Genomic DNA, 24,191 nt, shown 5'->3' on the forward strand with positions numbered 1-24,191 from the left:
TGACTTGGGTTTAAGGACTCGATTATCGGACGTTTTAGATGAAATTTCTAAACTGAAATCAGTGGAAGGCTGGAAAGTAAAATGGTACGTTTCATCCCACTTTTTTTTCATTATTTCGAGGTACTTTCTCATCGTCTCAGGCCAATTTTGACGTTGCAGTTTTTCATTCATCGGAATTGAGATAGGGTGGGTGGGTGGGGCATATATTTTGCCTTTTCTACTTCCCGAGCGTAAGCAAAGGAAGTATTGTAATCGAGTCCGTCGGCCGACTCTCTACTTTTACGTTTTCTCGATCTTTCATGACCCCTAGAAGACGAAGAAATAGGTCTCCCATTTCCGTCTGTCTGTCCGTCTGTCCGTCTGTCCGTCTGTCCGTCTGTCCGTCTGTCCGTCTGTCCGTCCGTCTGTCCGTCTGTCCGTCTGTTGTCACGGATTTTTATTAGACAGATAATCTCCGAAAGTACTCGACCGATTGTTGTGAAATTTTGTACTTATATTAAGAATATCATGTAGATGGTAAAACGCTAACCAAAATTTGTCGAATCATCCCCACCACTAAAGCGATGACGTCACTTCAAAATTGTACATAGTAAATGGGTTTTCAATTGTATAAAATAACATAGTCCTACACATGTAGTTTACAACTCTGAATCGACTTTTCACCTGAAACGTCCAGATTTTTGGAAAAAAAATCAAAATTATAAAACAACATTTTGAAATTTAATTTTTAATCTGCTAACCAGAATGCTTTGAAATGTTGCAGATGTTTTAAGGCTATAAAGAGCATCATAAATCTTTAGTCAAAAAATATTTGCTTGTCCCCTCCAAAAACTTGATGACGTCAGCTCAAAAGTTTGTGGAATAAATCATATCTAAAATGTACAAAATATGATGAGTCTGTACTTGTGATCTATCACTCCATTCATATTTTTTGGATTTGCATATACAGGGTGACTCAAAAAAATTAATGAATGCGTAAATATATTTTATTGATTTAATCAGGAACTACAAAACCGAATGCTCTGAAATCTTGCAGATGTTTTAAGGTCATAAAGAGCATAATAAATGTTTAGTCAAAATATATTTGCTTATCCCCTCCAAAAACTTGATGACGTCAGCTCGAAAGTTTGCCGAATAAATCATATCTAAAATGTACAAAATATGATGAGCCTGTACTTGTCATTTATCACTCCATTCATATTTTTTGGATTTGCATATACAGAGTGACTCAAAAAAATTAATGAATGCGTAAATTTATTTTATTGATTTAATCAGGAACTACAAAACCGAATGCTTTGAAATCTTGCAGATGTTTTAAGGTTATAAAGAGCATAATAAATTTTTAGTCAAAATATATTTGCTTATCTTCTACAAAAAACTGATGACGTCAGCTCAAAAGTTTTCCGAATAAATCGTATCTAAAATGTACAAAATATGATGAGTCTGTACTTGTGATTTATCATTCCATTCATATTTTTGGATTTGCATATGCAGGGTGACTCAAAAAAATTAATGAAGGCGTGAATTTATTTTATCGATTTAATCAGGAATTACAAAACCGAATGCTTTGAAATCTTGGGAATATTTTAAAGTTATTATAAGCATGGTAAACTTTTGTTCAAAATGTATTTGTTCATCCCTCCTAAAAAAATTGATGACGTCACCCTTAAATTTTGCTGAATAAATCCTATCTAAAATGCAAAAAATACGATGAGTTTGTACTTGTGATTTATCATTCCATTCATATTTTTTAGATTTTCTTAAGAGGTGGTTCAAAAAAATTAATGAAGTCAATTTATTTTATTGATTAAATTAAAGGCAACACTTATTATTAGTATTACACCCCAACCAACCCAATTTGGTAGACACAAAATTTGTTAAAGGAAAAACTCGGTTGAAACATAAGGGTAGCACGCTTATTTACATCGACTTTAACATTACAGACCTGCATTTGTTTTATGCGTTCACTTGATTCCGCAAATGTGAAATAGACATGTTTATAATCAACCAATTGTGAATTTCACCGTCAAGAATTAAAATAAAACCCAATGTTTTATGTAATAAGCGGAAGTCGAAGCAATAAAACCGACGGTCGTTTTGTTTACAGTTTCTGTGTTTGGCTCTCACGTATGCTGTTACGCCTGTCATCTTAAATTAACAATGTTTATACATACACGATTTTCAGTTGCCTCTGATACGTAGGTATACGTGAGTAAATTGTTTCGTTATTTTATTGATTATTACAAATCAATATTCAAACGACCCAATTCATTTTCCCGAAAATTTGAGAATATAATAATTTTATTCTTAGTATTACACTACATCTATCCCAACTGATATACGTGTCCTTGCAAAAATGTTGATGACGTCATCGCAATTTTTTTTTAAATTCCCACTACAAAAATGTAATGAGAAAAAAAACACAATAGGCATGCAGTCGTCAAGTTTCCGACAGCGAGGGAAGTACTGTCTAAACTCTTTAGACCAATTTTTTTTCTTAATATACATCTTTTCACAACAAGAAACTTAAAAGATGGTTGAAATGGTACACACATTTTTCATTTTAAACATGTTTTAAGTTTCATGTTGCGAAAAGAAGTCTACAAATATTCAAACAAAAAGGCAAAATATATGCCCCGCCCACCCACCCAATCTCTGTTGTGATGATTTTTTATGCATCGTGAAGCAAGGGGGAGAACCTTAACTGCAAAATACTTACTTCTTTACAAGTAATTAAAAACATGTTTTTGAGCATCGTGTTGTTCAAAGAATACTATGTATATTAAGATAAAAAAGCCAAAATATAAACCCCAAACCCCGCCCACCCACCCCATCTTAATTGTCATGATTTTTTTTATTCCTAAACACTTAAACACGTTTAAAATGGTAAGTTTTTGTGGGAAAATAAGAATTTCGCAATTAGGCTCCGGCCCTAGGTCTGACAACGAATACTCAAAAATATGTTTTTCATTTCTCGTGGAGAAATACGGATTTTTGCAGTTAAGCTCCGCCCTCTTGGCTCACGACGAATAAAAAAAATCATCACAATAGAGATAGGGCAGGTGGGAGGGGCTACATTTTGCCTTTTTTTCTTGAAATGTTTAAAATGGAAAATTTGTATCAAGAAATATCGATTTTGCAATCAAGCTCCGTCCCATAAGAAATTACCATGTAAGACATATTTTTGAGTGTGGTGTTATTCAAAGAATACTATGTACGTTAAGAAAAAATTAAAGCCAAAGATTAAGGCCCACCCGTAGCTGCCCTAATCTAAATAATAATGAAGGGTTCATTCGTTGGTAGACCTAGGGGCGGAACCTAATTAAAAAATCCATATTTCCTTACAAAAATGTACCATTTTAAACGTAAGTATGTAAGAATTAAAAATCATAACAATAGGGAATTCCACGATTTTTTTTTTAATGCACTACACGAAAGAATATCGTCTACAAAATGCGAAGATGTGGTCAATATTTTTTTTTTACTTTTCAATAACTCAAAAAAAAAAAAGTTAAATTTAAAGTAATTTTTTCCCGCGGTTAAGTTGTGCATTACGTACGTCATGATGACGTACGTAACGCTGACCAATGGGATCAGCGTAGCGATGTGGCAACTCCGCTCACGCTGCTTTAAAGTTAGACGACATCGGTATTTAGCCATCTTGAATTCTTATTGGGTTATGATAGGTTAGGTTTATTTATGTTTGGTGGATCTTAGTGTTAACGTTTTGTAATTTGCTCTCATTGACGCTTAAAATAATTTAAAAAGTCAGTCGTTTCCATTATTTGACATTGTTTGTTTAAACACGGTGAGTAGAATTGGCCGTTTAATATTTACCACTTACCAAAACCTTTTACAGCGACTTACAACTTAAAATTGTGTAGGAAGATTATCTGGGAAAATACGGCACAGAATAAATAGTCACAATGGAAAGTGAATATGAGCAAGCTACTTCTACCAATCTCCCTGTAGTTGATGATGTAATGATAGATTTGTATTATCGAAGAAATGTGAATTTTCTGATACCAGGTGTTGAAAATGTGAAAACCGAACGGTAAAGTGTACAACGTAATAATGATTTGATAGTAATTATTCATTGTTATAGTGGAGCTCGTGCAACTTACGGCGACGATGCTGTTGGTTATGTGCAGTTGAGACGACACGATGAGATTTGTACTGTCAAAGCTTTGATTGCACCAGAACATAAAGTTCGCCTAAAAGGCTATGAAGTTTCAGTAAGAATAAATGAGTCTGAACAATGCATAATTGACTCAAAGTGTTATGACTGTGCTGCAAGTGAAGGTATGAATGATTTTATGTTGTATGAGTGTATGTATTACGTCTACTTTTCAGGTGGTTGTAAACATGGTGTAGCCTTACTGTTCTGGTTATACAGACGTACCTTGGAGCCTTCAGTGACTTCTGTTGAATGTTATTGGAGGAAGTCTACTCTGTCTAAAGTTGGCAGTACTATAAAAGGGCAAAGAATGAGAGAGTTGTTTAATTTTCGGCAAGTTCCTTCTTTACCAACAAAAGGAACGGCATTTTTGGACAAAGTAATTTCTACCGCATTAAAATCAGATAGTCATTCAATTCTTGCTACAATGTATAAGAGTGAAGTGAATATTTTGGAGAAAGCTTCGTTGTACCATTTATGTCTTTCTTATAAAAAAACGACTGATGCACCAAATGCAGAAGACTTCATATCGTTTTGCCAAAATAATTTAAATAGTGAAATTTGCAAAAGTATAGATACTTTAACAATATTGCAGTCACAATCTAAAGCCTGGTTTGATGTTAGATATGCGAGAATAACAGCTTCAAAGCTGCATGAAGTTGCTCACTGCAAAACTGTTGATGGAGCTACAACTGCTGCAGTTCTGACAGCATCAAAATTTAGAGGAACAAAGGCCATGAAAAGAGGCCTTAACCTTGAAGAAGATGTCTTAAAAGTCATAGCTGAGGAGAAAAATATTAAATTAGAAAGAGTAGGAATGACCATAAATCATATGTACCCAATATTTGGTGCCTCGGCAGATGCAATGTCTGATAAATATTGCGTTGAAATAAAATGTCCAATAAAGACAAATACTGTAAAAAATTACATTACGCCAGAGGGTGAAATAACTCCTAAACCATATGCACAACTGCAGCTGCAAATGTTTCTTAGTAAAAAACAATGGGGTTTATTTTGCGTTGCATCTCCATCTTTTGAAACGGACAGAAATGTGACTATAAAGGAAATTCCTTTGGATGAAAATTTTTGTCACAATGTAATGGAGCAGGCACAAGCTTTTTGGAAAAAAGCGATTTTTCCAATTTTAATTAACTGATGTTTTCAATAATTATACTTATTTATTTCATAATTATTTCTTATTCATTTCAATAATAAATAAATCTAAATCCCGTTATACCCCAATCCCCTAGTATCAATAAAAAAAAGTTAAATGCTTCTATTTATACAATTAATTTATTGTTTCCAATAAAATACAAATAAAAACCATGTAAAAACTATTGTATTAATGGACCTTGCAAATTTATCAAACCACAAGCAACAATTACAATATGATCCAAAAGTGGCACCAAATTATGATCTGTGGTAGCATGTGGACCCAACATTCGAAATTCTCTGATCCTACGAATTAATCTTTCAATGTGGATCCTCAACGCTGCGACAAGTTTCGACTGACGTACCTCATCCTTCGTCATTTTTCTGGTGCTTGTGACGCTGGGAGGTCTGACTAGATTCACCTTTTTTTTCTGGAAAAGCCCTGCTACTTGCTTGAAGCCCCTATCGGTCATTACAGTTGCATTTTCAGGTACAACGGTCAAATACTCTGATTGCTTAATTATTTCTACATCTGATGTGCGACCTCCAAACCCTTCTGATATAAAATTAATTAGCCCATTTGGAGTACTTGACACTAAATACTTGCATGTGTTACAAGTTTTATAATTGCTCCAGGTTAAAGCTTGCTGATAAGCTGCACTAGGTCTTTCAACCTGTATTTCGAAGCAATCAATGATTGCTTCAACATCTTTATAATACGTCTGAAACTGCCTAGGTAGAACTCGCTGAATTTTACTTTTCTCAGGCCAAAAAATTAACTCATTGAGTTTTGTAGCCATTTTTGGCAATGTTTTTGAAAATATATTACTGACACCACTAGTGCTTAATGCAAAATCTGTCCCTAATCGTACAAATTGGTCATCTGTTCGTATTTTCTTAAGAACAATATAAATATGTTCTACAGGAACTTCTAATTCTTCTTGGAGTAATTTGATGAAAAAAAATTCTGACTTGGGCAAGCCCAGATAAAATCTGCTATTATTTTCAATTTTGAATATTTCCACTTTCACCAATAGTTCTTTGGATATCATATTAGTTTCATGCAATGACTCCGATGATGGCTCATAAACACTTCCACTTTGGAGTGAAAGGGAGGATGATGACAATGATGTCGATGATCCCTGAATAGGTTTGTGGGGGCTTTGATATATTTGTGACGATAATGATCGAAGAGTGTTTGTGCTTTTATCTGCCACTTCAACTGAGGTCATTGATGACTGATCTTTTGTGCTAACTCTTGTCTGAGTTGCTTTTCTAAGAGTTCTCCTTTTTGTTCTTAAAGGAGAAACTGATTTTTCTGGCGATTTTGCACTAACAAACATGCCAGATGGTGAAGCCACTGTTTTTAATTGCAGTTCTTCTACATCCTCTGTTACATCCTGTGAAGTACCAGGTACAGTAGGTTCAGGAAACAGTTTCCTTCGAAGCCCTCTACTGTGCTGTTGTGTTTCCATCTTACGTTTCCTTGAAGTTGGTGTGAATTGGGACGAAGTTTCTTTCCTCACCATGCTTCTTGGAACCACATTGTCTTTTAACATTAGGCGTGTACCCATTAATTTGAAATGAATCCAATTTTCAGCATCCTTTTCCAACTTTATTAAAGAAAATTTGTTAATAAGGTGATACAAGTAGATACCGACATACAAATTTTTGAAATATTTACTATACTTACATCAAAATGATCTTCACAACAGTACAAACTTTTCCCAGGTATGTATGTTCTTCCCACAGCTTCAAACCATAACTTCCTCCGATCCACTTTTTGGGGAACAGTAAGAAATAATTTTTCTGGATTATTTGTAGAGTTATTATCACACCCAACGAAGAAACACTGTTTCGCCATCGTGCCAATTTTTTCTATTTAATTTGTTTATATTTAAGGAATAAAACGAACAGGCCAAGTTGATCAAAAACACGTGCACACTCTGACCTACCTCAATATAATAAACCAGCAGGTTTGGCAACACAGCATCGCTGCCATCGCTTCAAAGTGATTGGTTACACTTTTAACCGCGAAATACTGCAACTTTGAGCCGGCCTCTCACTCTTCTATTATTTTGACAATTTTTTTCAAAGCGATTATGTTTTATAAATAGTTCAAATTTGTTTTTTGTACATGTATTTAGATATTGTTTCAGAATGTTTAGTTAAAATTTGATTTTAAACTTTAGTGGAAAACCCTATTGAGATGGGGTGGGTGGGCGGGGTTAATTTTTTTTTTCTCATTGTACATAGTATTTTTTGAACAAGACGATACTCGAAAACATGTTTTTAATTTCTTGCAAAGAAATAAGTATTTTGCAGTTAAGTTTTGCCCCCTTGGTTCACAGCGAATGAAAAAAAATCGTCACAATTGAGATAGGGCGGGTGGGCGGGCTTAAATTTTGCCTTTTTGTTTAAATATGTGTAGACTTCTTCCCACAACATGAATCTTAAAACAAGTTTAAAATAGAAAATTTGTATAAGGCAATATCGATTTTGCAGTTAGGTTCCGCCCCATAATTGCAAAATCCATATTTCCTTGTAAAATTGTACCATTTTAAGCATATTTTAAGTTTCTTGTTGTGAAAAGATGGCTATGTATATTAAGAAAAAAAAAAAGACAAAATATAAGCCCCGCCCACCCGCCCCATCCCAATTCTGATGATTTTTTTATTCGTTGTAAGCCGAGAGGTGGAGCTTGATTGTAAAATCCCTATTTTTCTATGACAAATTACCGTTTGAAATACCTAATCGTAATCGTGTTATGCAAAGAAAACTAAATGTACTTATTAATTAAAAAAGAATCCCCCCCATCCGTCTCGATCCTAAAAATTATATAACGAAAGACACTGTAAGTCCCTGAGATTGTTTTAAATTCTATAAAAAACAATTGGAGACTCCGAGATTTTTATAAATTCTATGAAAGAGATACTCGAGGCCCCGAAGGTTCTTTTAATTCTTAAAAAAAGATACTAGGGAAGCCCGAGATTCTCTTAAATAATATAGAAAAGGACACAAGTGGTCCCCAATAGTCTTTTAAATTCTACATAGAAAGACCCAGACATTCTTTTGAAATCTATATAAGAAAAATACTAGGGGGACCCGAGATTGTTATTAAATAAAATAAAACGACAAAGGGGCCTCCGAGATCCTCTCAAATTCTGTATAAAAAATTACGCACAATACCAAAGTCACACTAAGGGACTCGATTTTCTCTTAAAATTATATAAAGAAAGACACTAGAAGTCCCCTCGATTGTTTTAAATTCTATAAAAAACAGTGGGGGACTTCGAGATTTTCTTAAATTCTATAGAAAAGGACACAAGTGGTCCCAATAGTCTAAAATATTGATCAGTTCTGCTATCATAGCTTCTATTTCTTCTTTTACTTCGAATTTCTTTTTTTCTAGTCTACTTCTGTATCTTTGAATTCCCTATACATCCCATATTCTTGTTTCTATTTCTTTTCTTTCGTTTCTTCTCTCTTATTTTTCGTACTCTTGCTCTTTTCCTTTGATTTTTATTTCGAGTGGCATTTGGTCTGATTCTACCCTTTCCCCCACTTTGCAACTTTCTATTTCTTCCCACGCCTTTTCGTTGACAATCCCATAGTTTATAACTGATTCTCCCCTACCCCCTACGTACGTCTATTCGCCTTCTTCATCTCCTTCCTCGTTTCCATTCAAAATTTCCCATTCCATTTCTTCTATTATTATCTTCCACAATAATTTCCCTTCTTCGTTATTTGCTTTGTCTTTTGATCCTCTTTTCTCTCCCTTTTCTTTATCTATTATTCGTGTCCCCTTATCGCCCAGTCTTGCGTTAAAATCCCCTGCTATAAGCATTTTTTCATCTTCTTTTTCTTTCGTTTCCTTTTCTATGTTTATCTTGGTTTTTTCCATTTTCTTGCTATAAACGATTATTATTTCCCATCGATTATTATCCAGCTGTATTACTTTCTATTATTACTTCCCTTTTTCAATTCCTGCATTTTTTTTCGTATTCCCATTGCTATTCCCCCCTTGGACATTCCAAAACAGTACCTTCAGCCTTTTTCCTAATTTTGTACCAGCTTCCTTTTTTCCGATTTCCCTATCTGCATATGACAATACAGCATCTATTCCGATGTTGCTCGCGTCCATGTCCAAGATGAACATTCCTGATGATTGAGGACAGGACAGAATAGGACTAGAGCATAGTGCGTCCTTTAATATTTTAAAGGCTGCTTCATATTCAGCAGTCCAATTAAACCCAGACTTCAAATCCGTCAGTCGGTAATAATCCCAAGAAACTCTTAGTCTTGGCTAGTCGCGAATCCCATTGATCTTTGTTCCCGCAGTCTTGATCCCGTTTGCCGAAACAGTATATCCCAGAAATTCTATTTCTTTTTGGAAGAGGAGCCACTTCTGCGGATTCAACTTCAAATTTGCCTCCCTCATTCGGCTAAATACTTCTTCCAAGTTGGTTACGTGCTCCTCAAATGTCTTTCCCATGATGTCGTCTAAATAAACCAAACATGTTTTCCATGTTAGTCCTCGTAATACCATCTCCACTGGTATCTCAAAAGTAGCCGGAGCGTTACAGAGTCCAAAAGGCATTAGGTCTAACGTGGAAAACCAGGCGGATCCTGATAATGTTGTGAACGTGTCATCAATTCGTGGAAGCGGGTAATTGCCCTTTTTGGTTACATCGTTTAATTTCTTGTAGTCTACGCAGAATCTCGTCGATCCGTCTTTTTTGGTCACTAGTACTACGAGCGAAGACCATGGACTGTTTGATTCCTCTATAACGCCGTCAAATGTCTTCACTCATCTTCTGTAGTTTTCATTCAATCTTCCAGGTTGTTGTCCATTCCCATCATATTTCGTCCGACAATATTTTCCATATTTTCCAGATTTGTTTTAACGTCCTTCATTTCTTCTTTGATTTCTTCTATTTTCTTTTCCATTCTTGCGTTCATTTTCTCATCCATTTCTTTGTTTCTTGCTTCCACCTTCTGGAATAAATCCAGATTCGCGATCGCGACGAAATTGGATAAATTTAACATTTTTATCAAAATGGTGGATGCGCCAGATTAACGGGCGTTAACTGATAGATGTATGTTGTGTTGCATTGAAAATTGGTTAGGGTCCCGTTATTAGAATACTCACTCTGTATAAGATATTCTTTCACGTCATATATATATATATATTGATACCTGTTAAGTTGTTACCTCCGACATATGGAACAGACGACCTGACCTCCGGGTTACCCCCTTCGGCTAGCGTCATATATGTGATATATTTGGAATGAGGGGAACCTCTACTATTCGAATCTCAAAAGAGGGGAAACGATTTCTAGTATTTTAAAAGGCCATATATAAGATATACATAAGATATACAAAAGAGGCGTTCTTACCTCCATATACGTATATGAGTGGGTACTCGTAGTTTGTTGTTACCTCCAACAGTGTTGTCAAGTTTATACACAAGCTATCTTCTTTTACGTATATAGCTATTTCACACCAAATTAGATATCTTGATTTCGTACGATCATTCAAAGAAAGTGTTTAATTATATTACTGAATTTTTTGGAAATTTTTGGTAAAAATTGCAAAATGGCTCCAATTTTTTTATAGGAATAGCAAGACATCATCCTAGAAATACATACAAAAATCGGTCGAAGGTTATTTCAAGAGAACTTTCCTCGCCCCTGAAGTACAATACAACTCCAGCTTTTTTGAAAATTATTTGATTTTGCGAATTTTACTTTTTATTTTCAAAATGTAAGGAAGTATTGTAACGGGTCCGTCGGCTGAGTCTCTACTTTTACGTTTTCTCGACCTTTTATGACCCACAGAGTACGAAAAAATGGATCTCTCGTTTCCGTGTGTGTATCTGTCCGCCGTCCGTGAGGATTTTTGTTAGACAGATATTCTCCGAAACTAGTGGACCGATTTTTGTCAAATTTTATATGTAAGTAAATTACGAATATCATGTTGATGGTAAAACGCTAACCAAACTTTGTCTAGTCATCTCCACCAACAATGTGATGATGACACCTCAAAATTGTACATAGTAAATAGGTTTAAACTGTGTAAAATAATATAGTCCTACACGTATAGTTTATGAATCCGTGTTGAGTTTTTACCCGAAACGACCAGATTTTTGGAAGAAAAATCAAAATTATATAACAATTGTGTGTTGCATGTTAAAACTTACATTACAAAATATACAATTTTAATTTTTTTTTTCCAAAAATCTCGATGTCCAGTGTGAAAACGCAGTACGAATTCATACACCACAACTGCAGGAATATCGTATTTTATAAAATTACTATTGTAAATTTTGGATTGTCAGTCATCCCATTGGTGGGGGGATGATTAATCAACTTTTGGTCAGCGTTTTGCAATATACACGATATTCTTAACATAAGTATAAAATTTGATAACAATTGGTGCGGTAATTTCGAAGATTATCAGTCTAATAAAAAAAAACACAGACGTTGGAGAGTCAGGCGTCAGAGAGACGGAACCGGGAGACCAAATTTTTCGTACTCTAGACGTCATGAAACGTCAAGAAAACATGCAAGTAGCAAGTTGCTTGATAGACTCGATTACTATACTTGTGACTGTATTATAAGTGAAAGTAATTCGAAGTCCTGGAATTTAAGACTAGACTTTTCAAACTGTATGCTACTGTTGCTAAAAACTCACATTTCATCACTCGCAGGCTGTAAACCAACCTGAATTCTAATTCTAAGGCGATTTTGACATGTTTCGAACGCTATTACTGACAGAAACGTCTTATAATTTTTGTAATTGTAATTGTAATCGAGTCCGTCGACCGACTCTCTACTTTTACGTTTTTTCGAGCTTTCATGACCCCTACAGTAGGAAGAAATAGGTCTCCTGTTTCCGTGTGTCTGTCTGTCCGTTTGGCTGCCGTCCCAAATTTTTATTAGACAGATAATCTCCGAAAGTACTGGGACAATTGTTGTCAAATTTTGTATTTATATTAGGAACGTCATGTAGATGGTATAACGCTAACCGAAATTTGCCTAATCATCCTCACCAATAACGTGATGATATCATTTCACAATTGTACATAGTAAATGGGTTTTAAAATGTATAAAATAACATGTAGTTTATGAAGCCGTGTTGAGTTTTTATCGAAACGTCCAGATTTTTGGGAAAAGAATCAAAATTATAAAGCAACATTTTGCAATTTAATTTTGAATCTGCAGACCGGAATGCTTTGAAATCTTGCAGACGTTATAAAGTTATGATAATCATGATAAATTTTTAATCAAAATTATTTACTTATCCCCTCCAAAAGATTGATGACGTCAGCTCAAAATGTTGCCGAATAAATCCTTTCGGAAAAGTCCAAAATATGATGAGTCTATATTTGGGAACAACAGTTGCTCCAAAAACACGTAATATACCTGAATACATGTGATATTTATGTAAATTTCTGTGCAAATCCTATCCTTCCTCTTATCCTATCTTTCGTCTACCTGCCCTATGGTCCAACTTTCTCTTTCAGTTTCTAGAATTTTCTAAACGCTTTCTTTAAGTTCTTCCACCTCTCCAAAACCGAACCTACGTGTCGACAATTTTTAAACACCATTCCTTTTTCTTCCTCGAGCTCTCAACCCGTAAGCATCTAATAAAAATCTGAAAACCGTGACCGTCGCTATTTCTTATTAAAATCCCCACCGATACCCACAATTCCATTCATATTTTTTGGACTTACTTATACAAGTGACTCAAAAAAATTATTGATTAAATCAAAAATTGCAAAACTCAATACTTTGAAATCTTGTAGACGTTTTGATGTTATGAAAGAATGGTAAATTATTTATCAAAATATATCTGTTCATCAACTCCAAAAAATTTATGACGTCATCTCAAAATTTTGCAGAATAAATCCTATCTAAAATGATCAATCTATAATTGTAATTTATCACTGCATTCATATTTTTTAGCTTTGCTTATAGAGGGTGACTCCAAAAAATTAATGAATCAGTCAATTTATTTTATTGAATAAATCAAGAATAGCAAAACTGAATATTTTGAAATCTTGCAGCCGTTTTCAAGTTATTGAAGCATGGTAAATTGTTGATCAAAATATATCTGTTTAGGTCCCCCAAAAAACTGATGACGACATCTCAAAATTTTGTAGAATAAATTCCACCCAAAATGTGCAAATGTGTTCTTATTTGTGGTCGATCATTGCACTCATATTTTTTAGATTTTCTAAAACAGGGGACTCAAAAAATTAATGAATGGGTCAAATTTATTTTATTGATTAAATCAGGAACGCCTCACTCCATTTTCCCAGAAAATTTTGGGAATAGAATACTGTTATTTTTAGTATTTTACACTGCATCAATCCAAGTTGATATACTTGTATTTGTAAAAATGACGTCATCACAAAACGTTGCTTTTAGCAACAATAGCAACTTAAATTCGAATTTGAAGACGATTTAAGCAACAATAGCGACTCGAATTCTAATTTCAAGACGATTTTGAGACGATTCAAACACCATTAGTGACAGAATGTTTAATGAAACACAGGTTCAACACATAGAACTTTTATAAACACCTATATGACGTAAGTGAAAGAATTCGAAGATGCTGAAATTTTAAATACAATAATCAGGGCTAATTGAGGAAATCGAGCTTGGAATGTCCTACATAAAAAAGAATAAGAAAAAAGAAGGGCTCGGACTGTGTCCAGAATGGAGGGCCATATCTCGAAAATCTTGTGTGGTTACTATAAACTGGCATCAAATCGGCTCTTTTCAGAACCAATAGTAATTTCGACAAATAAAGTAACAGTAAATTGGTACTAGTCAATATTTTGGAGAAGAATGTGCACTCTGCACTAATGTTGGTTAGTGGTTACACGAAAACCTAAATTCTGCGATCCCATATTACATACGACTGCAACAACTGTATAATCACAAATAAATTTTTCAATTTAAAGCTGGTTAGATGGTTGCTAATCTTATTATTACTGATACAATGCCTCAACAGAGTGAAAACTCCAATTACACTAGTTTACAAGGTTTTATATCCAAAGACAAAAATAGTTGAATCTGAAGGATTTGGGTTCAGGAAAATCAAATCTGAAAGCAGAGAAAATCCATCACGTCAGGTTTTTGAGACATTTATATAAACATATCCCGTATTTCTCTTCTTTTATACAACTCTTGTTATTTTTTTGTTTTTAAATATATATGAACATATAGTTCTTTTAGCAAATTTGTTTCATTTTACAAGATCATCTACGTCAATAAATAACATGAGTGTCAATTTTTCAAGCTACTAGATTGTCATCAATATTTTATTTAAAATTTTTCAAGTATTGATTTTAGAATAATTGGTTGCTTTTGATTTCTCTACGGGACGTGATAATAAAAATGTGAGCTTGGTCTCACAAAGATCTTTTAAAAGGATATAAATTTGCTCAAAGAAATACAGGTTTATCTTTAAAAATAAAGTAGTTACAGGGGTTGCATCAAATAAAAGCAACACCTAGTATATATTATAAACATTATGACTGAAAATTAAAAATGATTAACACTAGCGTTTCTTTTATTGACAGTACTGTCAGTTTTCCTTATAATAGACCAACAGTAACACATTTTCGTCCCAAAATCCTTGATACCTTCTTTTTAAGCATATTTGAACAGGTCTTCCCGCTTTAGGTACTATAATTTTACCACAAACGTAACAAAACTGATTTGTACTTACTTTGCACGATTTCGAAGACATGTTTTATGCCACAGTATTAACATGAATCAATTTAACCTAACGTGAAGGTAAAAACAAAGTTCATTATTTTGTATTAAAAGCTGACGCGATAAGGATTAGTATCCATTTTTGGATTTGTTATCAATAAGTAATTTAGAAGTAAAAAATATTTTTTTTATTTTTGGATATGAAAAAAAGTTTAAATTTGTAAATTAATGTCATTCTTAGGCAAGGAGCATAAAGATTAACAAGAAAGAGTGGAGTGAAATTAGCAAGTTTAAAATCTTAAGCACATAAACGAAACACAATGAATGCTAGACAACTTGATGGAATGTGCTGTACTGATGAGATCAAACAAGATAGAAACTGCAGGCTACAGTTTTCCAACACGTTGTCTAGTCTCCGGGGTGATTGCAAATTAATGTATTTTAAATTTGGCCCTAATTTGATGCCTTTGGACGTAACCAGAGACTTTAAATACAGTATGTATTAAAGTCTCTGGACGTAACAGTCGATACCATGTTTCCTTCTACCATGCGTTGGACATATGTATGACGGCGACGTTGCCAAGTTTCAGAGGTCAGAACGTACAGTTTATATGCCGGAGGTAACAACATACTAGCAGTGTATAAAGGTAAGCGACGCCAGCGCCAACGGTCTACAGCTGAACTAAAATAAAAAGTTGCGACTATGGGATGCACGTTATGACCTCCAGACGAAAATTGAAAATCAAGCTCCTAGCGCCCCCTAGATGATTAAAAAATTATTTACAAGGCAAAACGTTTCTACCTCCGAAAACGGAGGTAGGAACGTTGTAGATGAGGTGACAACGTACTATACGTATATACTTCGGAGGTAACAACATACCGTGCATACATATATATATATATATATATAAAGCCATTTTGGCTAAAAACAGAAATCTTTACAGTGAAAAATTTAGAGAAATATCCTAGTTATATAGCAATATAAACAAACGAAAAATACAACATAGACGAAGAATCTTTAATTTTCTCAAATTTTCTAATTTCGAATTATTAGGGACAACTTTTAATATTTCAAAAAACCATTCTAAACCCCTGTTATCAAAATATTAACCACCTAAAATACGGGCTTCAAAAATAAAAGAGTCAAGAAATAAAGTAAGAATTTATTGGACCATTTGTTTGTGGACACCAAAAAAAAGATGATAAGTAAATATGACAAAAACGAGAACAATATTACGATAATTTTTTAATAAATTAAAACAACCCTTTTACGGTACATAACATGGGTAAATCAAGCACATACATCCAGAATTACCAAAATAACATAATTTGCGCTAACAATCGACGTTCCAATTCATTCGTTTGATTTTCCAGGTTCGGAAGCTCCTCAGCAATCTGGGTTAGACGTGCACCAGCATTTTCAAGTAATCGTCTAATCATGTTTTTTCGGTACTCTGATAGTCTTTTTAGTTCTGTAAAATCTCTCTGCTCTGCGCTAGGTATCCCAGGGTACATTCGTAGGAACTCGTCGCCTACCAAACGGGGTGAGAATGGCTTCATTATCTCTTCAGGAACTACCTCGAACCGAAAGTCCTTGTACGTGACGAACGTCCGTTTAAAAATAAATGTATTTTTGGGCTGTGCAAAGTTTACTATACAAAAAACAAAATATTCTGGAAGCAGAGGCACCAAACTCATAAGATTTTGGTGAATTACAGCCTCCCTTGCAGTTATCCCGGCGCCACTGCTTGTTGTGCATCGGTACCAGCCAACCATCTTTGGAAACAAATCTCCCAGCACACGCGTCAGCATTTCTCTGAGTCTCCCATTGTTGTAGAAACCTGTGTTCCACTTCACGCACGTTTTAATATGCAAGGTTTTGTAGCGACGGATGTATGGATTTTCAACGGCATCGCTAATCGGTACAACTTCTGATCTTTCTTTCATTTCACCTATCAAGAGGCCTTGCTAAAAAAGACACGAATAAATAATTTTCAAAGAATGATGGTATTTACCTGGACGTGGTAATATGCTAGGTTGTCGACAGCTAACAACGGGACTGTGATTGGGGCCATGGACACCGACCACTTGTTATCTACTTCCGTAGACTCTGTCTTTTTACTTAAAATGGTAAATTAATTAAATTCGTTGGTAGAATAACCAAAATTGTTGCTTTTTGTAAGTAAAAGATAAAGTTACACCTGTAGTTTTTAGTTGTTTTTACTTCCCGAGCGTAAGCAAAGGAAGTATTGTAATCGAGTCCGTCGGCCGACTCTCTACTTTTACGTTTTCTCGATCTTTCATGACCCCTAGAAGACGAAGAAATAGGTCTCCCATTTCCGTCTGTCTGTCCGTCTGTCCGTCTGTCCGTCCGTCTGTCCGTCTGTCCGTCTGCCGTCCCGGATTTTTATTAGACAGATAATCTCCGAAAGTACTCGACCGATTGTTGTGAAATTTTGTACTTATATTAAGAATATCATGTAGATGGTAAAACGCTAACCAAAATTTGTCTAATCATCCCCACCACTAATGCGATGACGTCACTTCAAAATTGTACATAGTAAATGGGTTTTCAATTGTATAAAATAACATAGTCCTACACATGTAGTTTACAACTCTGAATCGACTTTTCACCCGAAACGTCCAGATTTTTGGAAAAAAAATCAAAATTATAAAACAACATTTTGAAATTTAATTTTTAATCTGCTAACCAGAATGCTTTGAAATGTTGCAGATGTTTTAAGGCTATAAAGAGCATCATAAATCTTTAGTCAAAAAATATTTGCTTGTCCCCTCCAAAAACTTGATGACGTCAGCTCAAAAGTTTGTGGAATAAATCATATCTAAAATGTACAAAATATGATGAGTCTGTACTTGTGATCTATCACTCCATTCATATTTTTTGGATTTGCATATACAGGGTGACTCAAAAAAATTAATGAATGCGTAAATTTATTTTACTGATTTACTCAGAAACTACAAAACCGAATGCTTTGAAATCTTGCAGATGTTTTAAGGTTATAAAGAGCATAATAAATGTTTAGTCAAAATATATTTGCTTATCCCCTCCAAAAAATTGATGACGTCAGCTCGAAAGTTTGCCGAATAAATCCTATCTAAACTGTAAAAATATGATGAGTCTGTACTTGTAATTTATCACTCCATTCATATTTTTTGGATTTGCATATACAGGGTGACTCAAAAAAATTAATGAATGCGTAAATATATTTTATTGATTTAATTAGGAACTACAAAACCGAATGCTCTGAAATCTTGCAGATGTTTTAAGGTCATAAAGAGCATAATAAATGTTTAGTCAAAATATATTTGCTTATCCCCTCCAAAAACTTGATGACGTCAGCTCGAAAGTTTGCCGAATAAATCATATCTAAAATGTACAAAATATGATGAGTCTGTACTTGTGATTTATCATTCCATTCATATTTTTGGATTTGCATATGCAGGGTGACTCAAAAAAATTAATGAAGGCGTGAATTTATTTTATCGATTTAATCAGGAATTACAAAACCGAATGCTTTGAAATCTTGGGAATATTTTAAAGTTATTATAAGCATGGTAAACTTTCGTTCAAAATGTATTTGTTCATCCCTCCTAAAAAAATTGATGACGTCACCCTTAAATTTTGCTGAATAAATCCTATCTAAAATGCAAAAAATATGATGAGTTTGTACTTGTGATTTATCATTCCATTCATATTTTTTAGATTTTCTTAAGAGGTGGTTCAAAAAAATTAATGAAGTCAATTTATTTTATTGATTAAATTAAAGGCAACACTTATTATTAGTATTACACCCCAACCAACCCAATTTGGTAGACACAAAATTTGTTAAAGGAAAAACTCGGGTGAAACATAAGGGTAGCACGCTTATTTACATCGACTTTAACATTACAGACCTGCATTTGTTTTATGCGCTCACTTGGTTCCGCGAATGTGAAATAGACATGTTTATAATCAACCAATTGTGAATTTCACCGTCAAGAATTAAAATAAAACCCAATGTTTTATATAATAAGCGGAAGTCGAAGCAATAAAACCGATGGTCATTTTGTTTACAGTTTCTCTGTTTGACTCTCACGTATGTTGTTACGCTTGTCATCTTAAATTAAGAATGTTTATACATAAACGATTTTCAGTTGCCTTTCATATTACTAGACAGCGGATTTTTGTCGGGCTACGTCACGTTTAATCGGTACTAATTCCATAAATATAATTAACGATTTATTAATCAAACGGCTAAGTAAATGAGAACGGGAATTAACAGCAGAGTGCAACGAAACAGCGTTATTCTAATCTCAAATAAACGAAGTGCAGTCCGCAACCGCAATGAATTCGCATCCCGTACGAGCCGTACCGAGTTTGGCCTTGCCTAGCCCGACAGAAATCCGCTCTCTAGATATTACACACCGACGCCGTATACGTGAGTAAATTGTTTCGTTATTTTATTGATTATAAGAAATCAATAATCAAAACGACCCAATTCATTTTCCCGAAAATTTGGGAATAGAATAATTTTATTCTTAGTATTACACTACATCTATCCCAACTGATATACGTGTCCTTGCAAAAATGTTGATGACGTCATCACAATTTTTTTTTAAATTCCCACTACAAAAATGTAATGAGAAAAAAAAAACACAATAGGCATGCAGTCGTCAAGTTTCCGACAGCGAGGGAAGTACTGTCTAAACTCTTTAGACCAATTTTTTCTACTTCGTTGAAAGCAGTATTTCCGATTACTCTCACGTATGAGTGTAAAATTTTGTTATGATCACACTAAAAGGATTTTCAGATTTTCAGTAATATCGAAAGCCTTGAAAGTCAAGAAATGGAAAAATCAAAACATCGATTAATTAAAAAATCGAAAAATTGACGGTTTATAAATGTCAAATTTGAAAAATTAACAAAATCGAAAATTTGACAAAATGACAATTGAAAAACAGAAAACTGACGACAGAAAATCTAAAACCGGGAGGTCGAAAAATCCAAAGATTAAATAATCGAAAAAGTAAAAAAATCGATACATCGATAACTCCAGAAGTCAAAAATCGAAAAGTCGAAGAATCGAAATATTGAAAAATCCCAAAACTGAAATATCCAAAAACGGAGAACCTAAAAAGTCGAAAAATTGGACAATCGAAAAATCCAAAAAGTGAAGTCGAAAAATCGAAACCTTAAAAAACTAAAAAATGAAAAATCGAAAACCTGAAAAATCGAAAAATTAAAGAATTGAAGAACAGGAATATCGAAAGCCTCGAAAGTCAAGAAATGGGAAAATCAAAACATCGATTAATTAAAAAATCGAAAAATTGACAGTTTATAAATGTCAAATTTGAAAAATTGAAAAACCGAAAATTTGAAAAAACGACAACTGAAAAACAGAAAATCCAAAACCGGGAAGCCGAAAAATCAAAAGAGTAAGAAAAAAATGGAAACATTTGAAAAATTCGAAAACTTGAAAAACTGAAATATCGAAGGACTGAAATGAAAAATCGAGAAATCGAAAAATCTAAAATTTTAAAAATTAAACAATCTAAAATTTAAAAATCGAAATATTGAAAAATCTAAAAAGCAAAAAAATCGACACATCGAAAAATCCAGGAGTCAAAAATCGAAAAGTCGAAGAATCGAAATATTGAAAAATCCCAAAACTGAAATATCCAAAAATTGAGAACCTAAAAAGTCGAAAAATTGGGCAATCGAAAAATCCAAAAACTGAAGTCGAAAAATCGAAATCTTAAAAAAATTAAAAAATGAAAAATCAAAAACCTGAAAAATCCAAAAACTAAAGAATTGAAGAACAGAAAGTCAAGAAATGGGAAAATCAAAACATCGATTCATTAAAAAATCGAAAAATTGACAGTTTATAAATGTCAGAAATCGAAATGTTTGAAAAATTGAAATATGGAAGAGCTGAAATGAAAAATAGAGAAATCGAAAAATCTAAAATTTTAAATATTGAAAAATGAAAATATCAAAAAACCGAAAAATGTAAAAAATTCAATATCGAAAAACTGAAAAGACGACAATTGAAAAACAAAATTTAAAACCGGGAAGTCGACAAATTGAAAGATTAAGAAATCGAAATGTTTGAACAATTGAAAAATGGAAGAGCTGAAATTAAAAATCGAGAAATCGAAAAATCTAAAATTTTAAATATTGAAAATTGAGAAATCGAAAAAGTAAAAAGTCGACACCTCGAAAAATCCAGAAGTCAAAAATGGAAAAGTCGAAGAACCGAAATTTTGAAAAATCCCAAAACTGAAATATCGAAAAACTGAAAAATGAAAGAAAAATTGACGAATCGAAAAACTGAAAAATCCCAAAACTGAAATATCCAAAAACTGAGAACCTAAAAAGTCGAAAAATCCAAAAAGTGAAGTCGAAAAATCGAAACCTTAAAAAAACTAAAAAATGAAAAATCAAAAACCTGAAAAATCGAAACGTTTGAAAAATTGAAATATGGAAGAGCTGAAATAAAAAATCGATAAATCGAAAAATCTGAAATTTTAAATATTGAAAAATTAAAATACCAAAAACTGAGAAATCTAAAATTTAAAAATCGAAAAAGTAAAAAGTCGACACATCGAAAAATCCAGAAGTCAAAAATGGAAAAGTCGAAGAACAGAAATATTGAAAAATCCCAAAACTGAAATATCCAAAAACTGAGAACCTAAAAACCCGAAAAATTGGACTATCGAAAAATCCAAAAACTGAAGTCGAAAAATCGAAATCTTAAGAAAACTAAAAAATGAAAAATCAAAAACTGAAAAATCCAAAAATTAAAGAATTGAAGAACAGAAAGTCAAAAAATGAGAAAATCAAAACATCGATTAATTGAAAAATCGAAAAATTGAGAATTTATAAAAGTCAAATTTGAAAAATTAAAAAATCGAAAATTTGACAAAATGACAATTGAAAAACAGAAAATTGAGAACAGAAAATCTAAAACCGGGAAGTCGAAAAATCGATAGATTAAGAAATTAAAGTATTTGAAAAACTGAAATATTGAAGAACTGAAATGAAAAATCGAGAAATCGAAAAATCTAAAATTTTAAATATTGAACAATTAAAATACCAAAAAATTGAGAGATCGAAAAAGTAAAAAGTCGACACATCGAAAAATCCAAAAGTCAAAAATGGAAAAGTCCAAGAATAGAAATATTGAAAAATCCCAAAACTGAAATATCGAAAAACTGAAAAATGAAAGAAAAACTGACGAATCGAAAAACTGAACAATCCTAAAACTGAAATATCCAAAAACTCAGAATCCAAAGAAACGAAAAATTGAGACATCGAAAAATATAGAATAATAAGAATAACAAGTAAACTGAAAAATCAAAAAAATGAAATTGAAAAATCGAAACCTAAAGAAATAGAAAAATTGAAAAACTAAAAAACCTGAAAAATGAATTAATTGAAAAAGAGTTTATAAAAGTCAAAAATTGAAAAAATCGAAAAATTTAAAAATCTTAAAATTGAAGAGAAAAACTGAAAACCGGGAAATTGAAAAATTGAGAAATTGTAAAATCCAAAAATTGAGGAGTAAACTGAAAAGTCCCCAACCTAAAATTTCGAAAAACTGAGAATTCGAAAGTTGAAACAGCAAGAAATTATGGTCGAAACCGGTTAGGATGTGTATCAGATCACGAATCATGGCTTATAAATCAAATCGTTTCCGAACGCTTAGAGTCGATATTGGCCTGAGTGCGTTCTGGTCTGTACATCAAACAAGTTCTCAGACGACGAAATATCTTATGCTATGAAAAGAAAACTCAATGTCTTCATTATCTTCATTCCAACTACTTTGGAATTTCTTGTTTTACAAAATCAAGTCTGCACTTTTTACGTGCCATTGGTTGCAAACTCCTATCGCGTCATATGGCATGAGAAGGAGTTTTCCAAAATAAAACCATTTTGCGTAATAGTAGAAAATCTTTACAGCGAAAAATTTAGAAAAATATCTAGTATAGTAATATAAACAAATAAAATAATACAACATAGACGAGGAATTTTTTATTTTCCCAAAATTGCCAATTTCAAATTTTTAGCGACCGTTTTTAATATGTTAAAAAACCCTTTTAGATATCCATTCTTAAAATTTTAATCACCTAACGATATTTTAAAATAAAAGTAAGAATTTATTGGACCATGGCCGACTCCATTAATCTCTAAAGAGATTAATGGAGTCGGCCATGATTGGACTATTTGTCTATGAGCACTCAACGACGAAAAAAAAACATGACAAGTAAATGTGACAAAAACGACAACAACATTATGATAAATTTTGAACAGTTTAAAACTACTTACTCTTTTAGACTTAAATTTAACGGGATAAGATTATTGTAGAAATCTAGCGAATTAGTTCTACCATTCTGGTCCCTCAACAGCACAGGGGGTTGACTGTACACTTCATGCACACCTGATTCCACCGACAGAACCTCCTGAACAACCTGGGTTAGACGTGTATCAAAATTGTCAAAAATTTCTCTACTCACGTTTTCTGGCAAATCCGACGGCCCTGCGCCTTCCAACTTGGAAGGCACTGGCTCGAACAAAGAGTCGTTGTACTGGAAGAACATCCCACCAAAATTAAATGAGCTGTAATATTCGGTCGGTTTGTTTATTATACAAAAAACAAAATATTTTGGCAGGGGCACCAAACTCATAAGGTCTCTGTGAATCATATTCTCCTTTTGAGTTATCTTGGTGCCACGGAATGATCTGCATCGGTACCAGCCAACTGTGACTGGAAGCAAATTTCCCAGCAATTTCTTCACTACTTCAGGAATGACTCTCCCGTATCTGTCGTAGAAAGGTTGATAGTTCAACGACTTCAAGAACGTTTTAATTTCCAGAGTTTTGCAACGGGTGTATGGTCTTTCAACCTCATCACTAATCGGTACCTCTTGTAGTCCTTTCAATTCACCTATCAAGAAACCTTCCTAAAAAAGACACGAATAAATAATTTTCAAAGAATGATGGTATTTACCTTGGTGTATTCTTCTATTAGGTCGTCGAAAGCTATCAACGGGGTGGTTGGGGCGATTGACACCGACCAGTTGTCATCTATATAGTCTTCCGTTATGGCACTACTCGTAGACTCTGGCAT

At 33.4% G+C, this 24,191-nt stretch overlaps 3 protein-coding genes across 4 annotated transcripts; 1 reads left to right on the top strand and 2 right to left on the bottom strand.

The window, feature by feature from the left end:
- The first annotated feature begins 3,540 nt into the window (after positions 1–3,540).
- On the top strand, positions 3,541–5,366 carry LOC135128576 (uncharacterized). 2 transcript variants are annotated; one of them, XM_064055466.1, is made up of 4 exons: positions 3,541–3,808; positions 3,860–4,054; positions 4,106–4,302; positions 4,354–5,366. In XM_064055466.1, exons 2-4 carry the CDS (start codon positions 3,927–3,929, stop codon positions 5,331–5,333), a joined length of 1,305 nt encoding a protein of 434 aa, XP_063911536.1. In that variant the 5' UTR covers positions 3,541–3,808; positions 3,860–3,926; the 3' UTR covers positions 5,334–5,366. The 2 variants fall into 2 exon arrangements, with proteins under 2 accessions (XP_063911536.1, XP_063911535.1); XM_064055465.1 differs by having other exon boundaries at positions 4,106–5,366.
- Positions 5,367–5,451: 85 nt separating this feature from the next.
- On the bottom strand, positions 5,452–7,436 carry LOC135128575 (uncharacterized). The gene is made up of 2 exons (XM_064055464.1): positions 7,023–7,436; positions 5,452–6,942 (listed from the first exon to the last, which is right to left on the bottom strand). The coding sequence occupies exons 1-2, from the start codon at positions 7,191–7,193 to the stop codon at positions 5,512–5,514; spliced, it is 1,602 nt and encodes a 533-aa protein (XP_063911534.1). The 5' UTR covers positions 7,194–7,436; the 3' UTR covers positions 5,452–5,511.
- An 8,772-nt stretch (positions 7,437–16,208) lies between these two features.
- Positions 16,209–24,191, bottom strand: LOC135128828 (uncharacterized). The gene is made up of 5 exons (XM_064055907.1): positions 24,072–24,191; positions 23,578–24,024; positions 23,390–23,523; positions 17,076–17,181; positions 16,209–17,028 (listed from the first exon to the last, which is right to left on the bottom strand). Exons 1-5 carry the CDS (start codon positions 24,189–24,191, stop codon positions 16,372–16,374), a joined length of 1,464 nt encoding a protein of 487 aa, XP_063911977.1. The 3' UTR covers positions 16,209–16,371.

The sequence above is a fragment of the Zophobas morio genome, unplaced genomic scaffold, assembly GCF_036711695.1.
Source record: "Zophobas morio isolate AGI-343-1 ecotype UQ-CSIRO unplaced genomic scaffold, CSIRO_AGI_Zmor_V1 ptg000014l, whole genome shotgun sequence".
In the NCBI taxonomy this organism is placed as follows: Eukaryota; Metazoa; Arthropoda; class Insecta; order Coleoptera; family Tenebrionidae; genus Zophobas; species Zophobas morio.

Excerpts from the sequence above, each read along its gene's own strand:
- LOC135128828 (XM_064055907.1), bottom strand. The coding sequence starts at position 24,191 with ATGCCAGAGTCTACGAGTAGTGCCATAACGGAAGACTATATAGATGAC. Across the intron at positions 17,182-23,389 it reads TTAAATTTAAGTCTAAAAGA|TAAAAAGACAGAGTCTACGG; the intron begins GTAAGTAGTTTT and ends TACCATTTTAAG. Across the intron at positions 17,029-17,075 it reads TAGCATATTACCACGTCCAG|CAAGGCCTCTTGATAGGTGA; the intron begins GTAAATACCATC and ends TGTCTTTTTTAG.
- LOC135128576 (XM_064055465.1), top strand. The coding sequence starts at position 3,927 with ATGGAAAGTGAATATGAGCAAGCTACTTCTACCAATCTCCCTGTAGTT. Across the intron at positions 4,055-4,105 it reads GAAAATGTGAAAACCGAACG|TGGAGCTCGTGCAACTTACG; the intron begins GTAAAGTGTACA and ends TCATTGTTATAG.
- LOC135128575 (XM_064055464.1), bottom strand. The coding sequence starts at position 7,193 with ATGGCGAAACAGTGTTTCTTCGTTGGGTGTGATAATAACTCTACAAAT. Across the intron at positions 6,943-7,022 it reads GTTGTGAAGATCATTTTGAT|TTGGAAAAGGATGCTGAAAA; the intron begins GTAAGTATAGTA and ends TCTTTAATAAAG.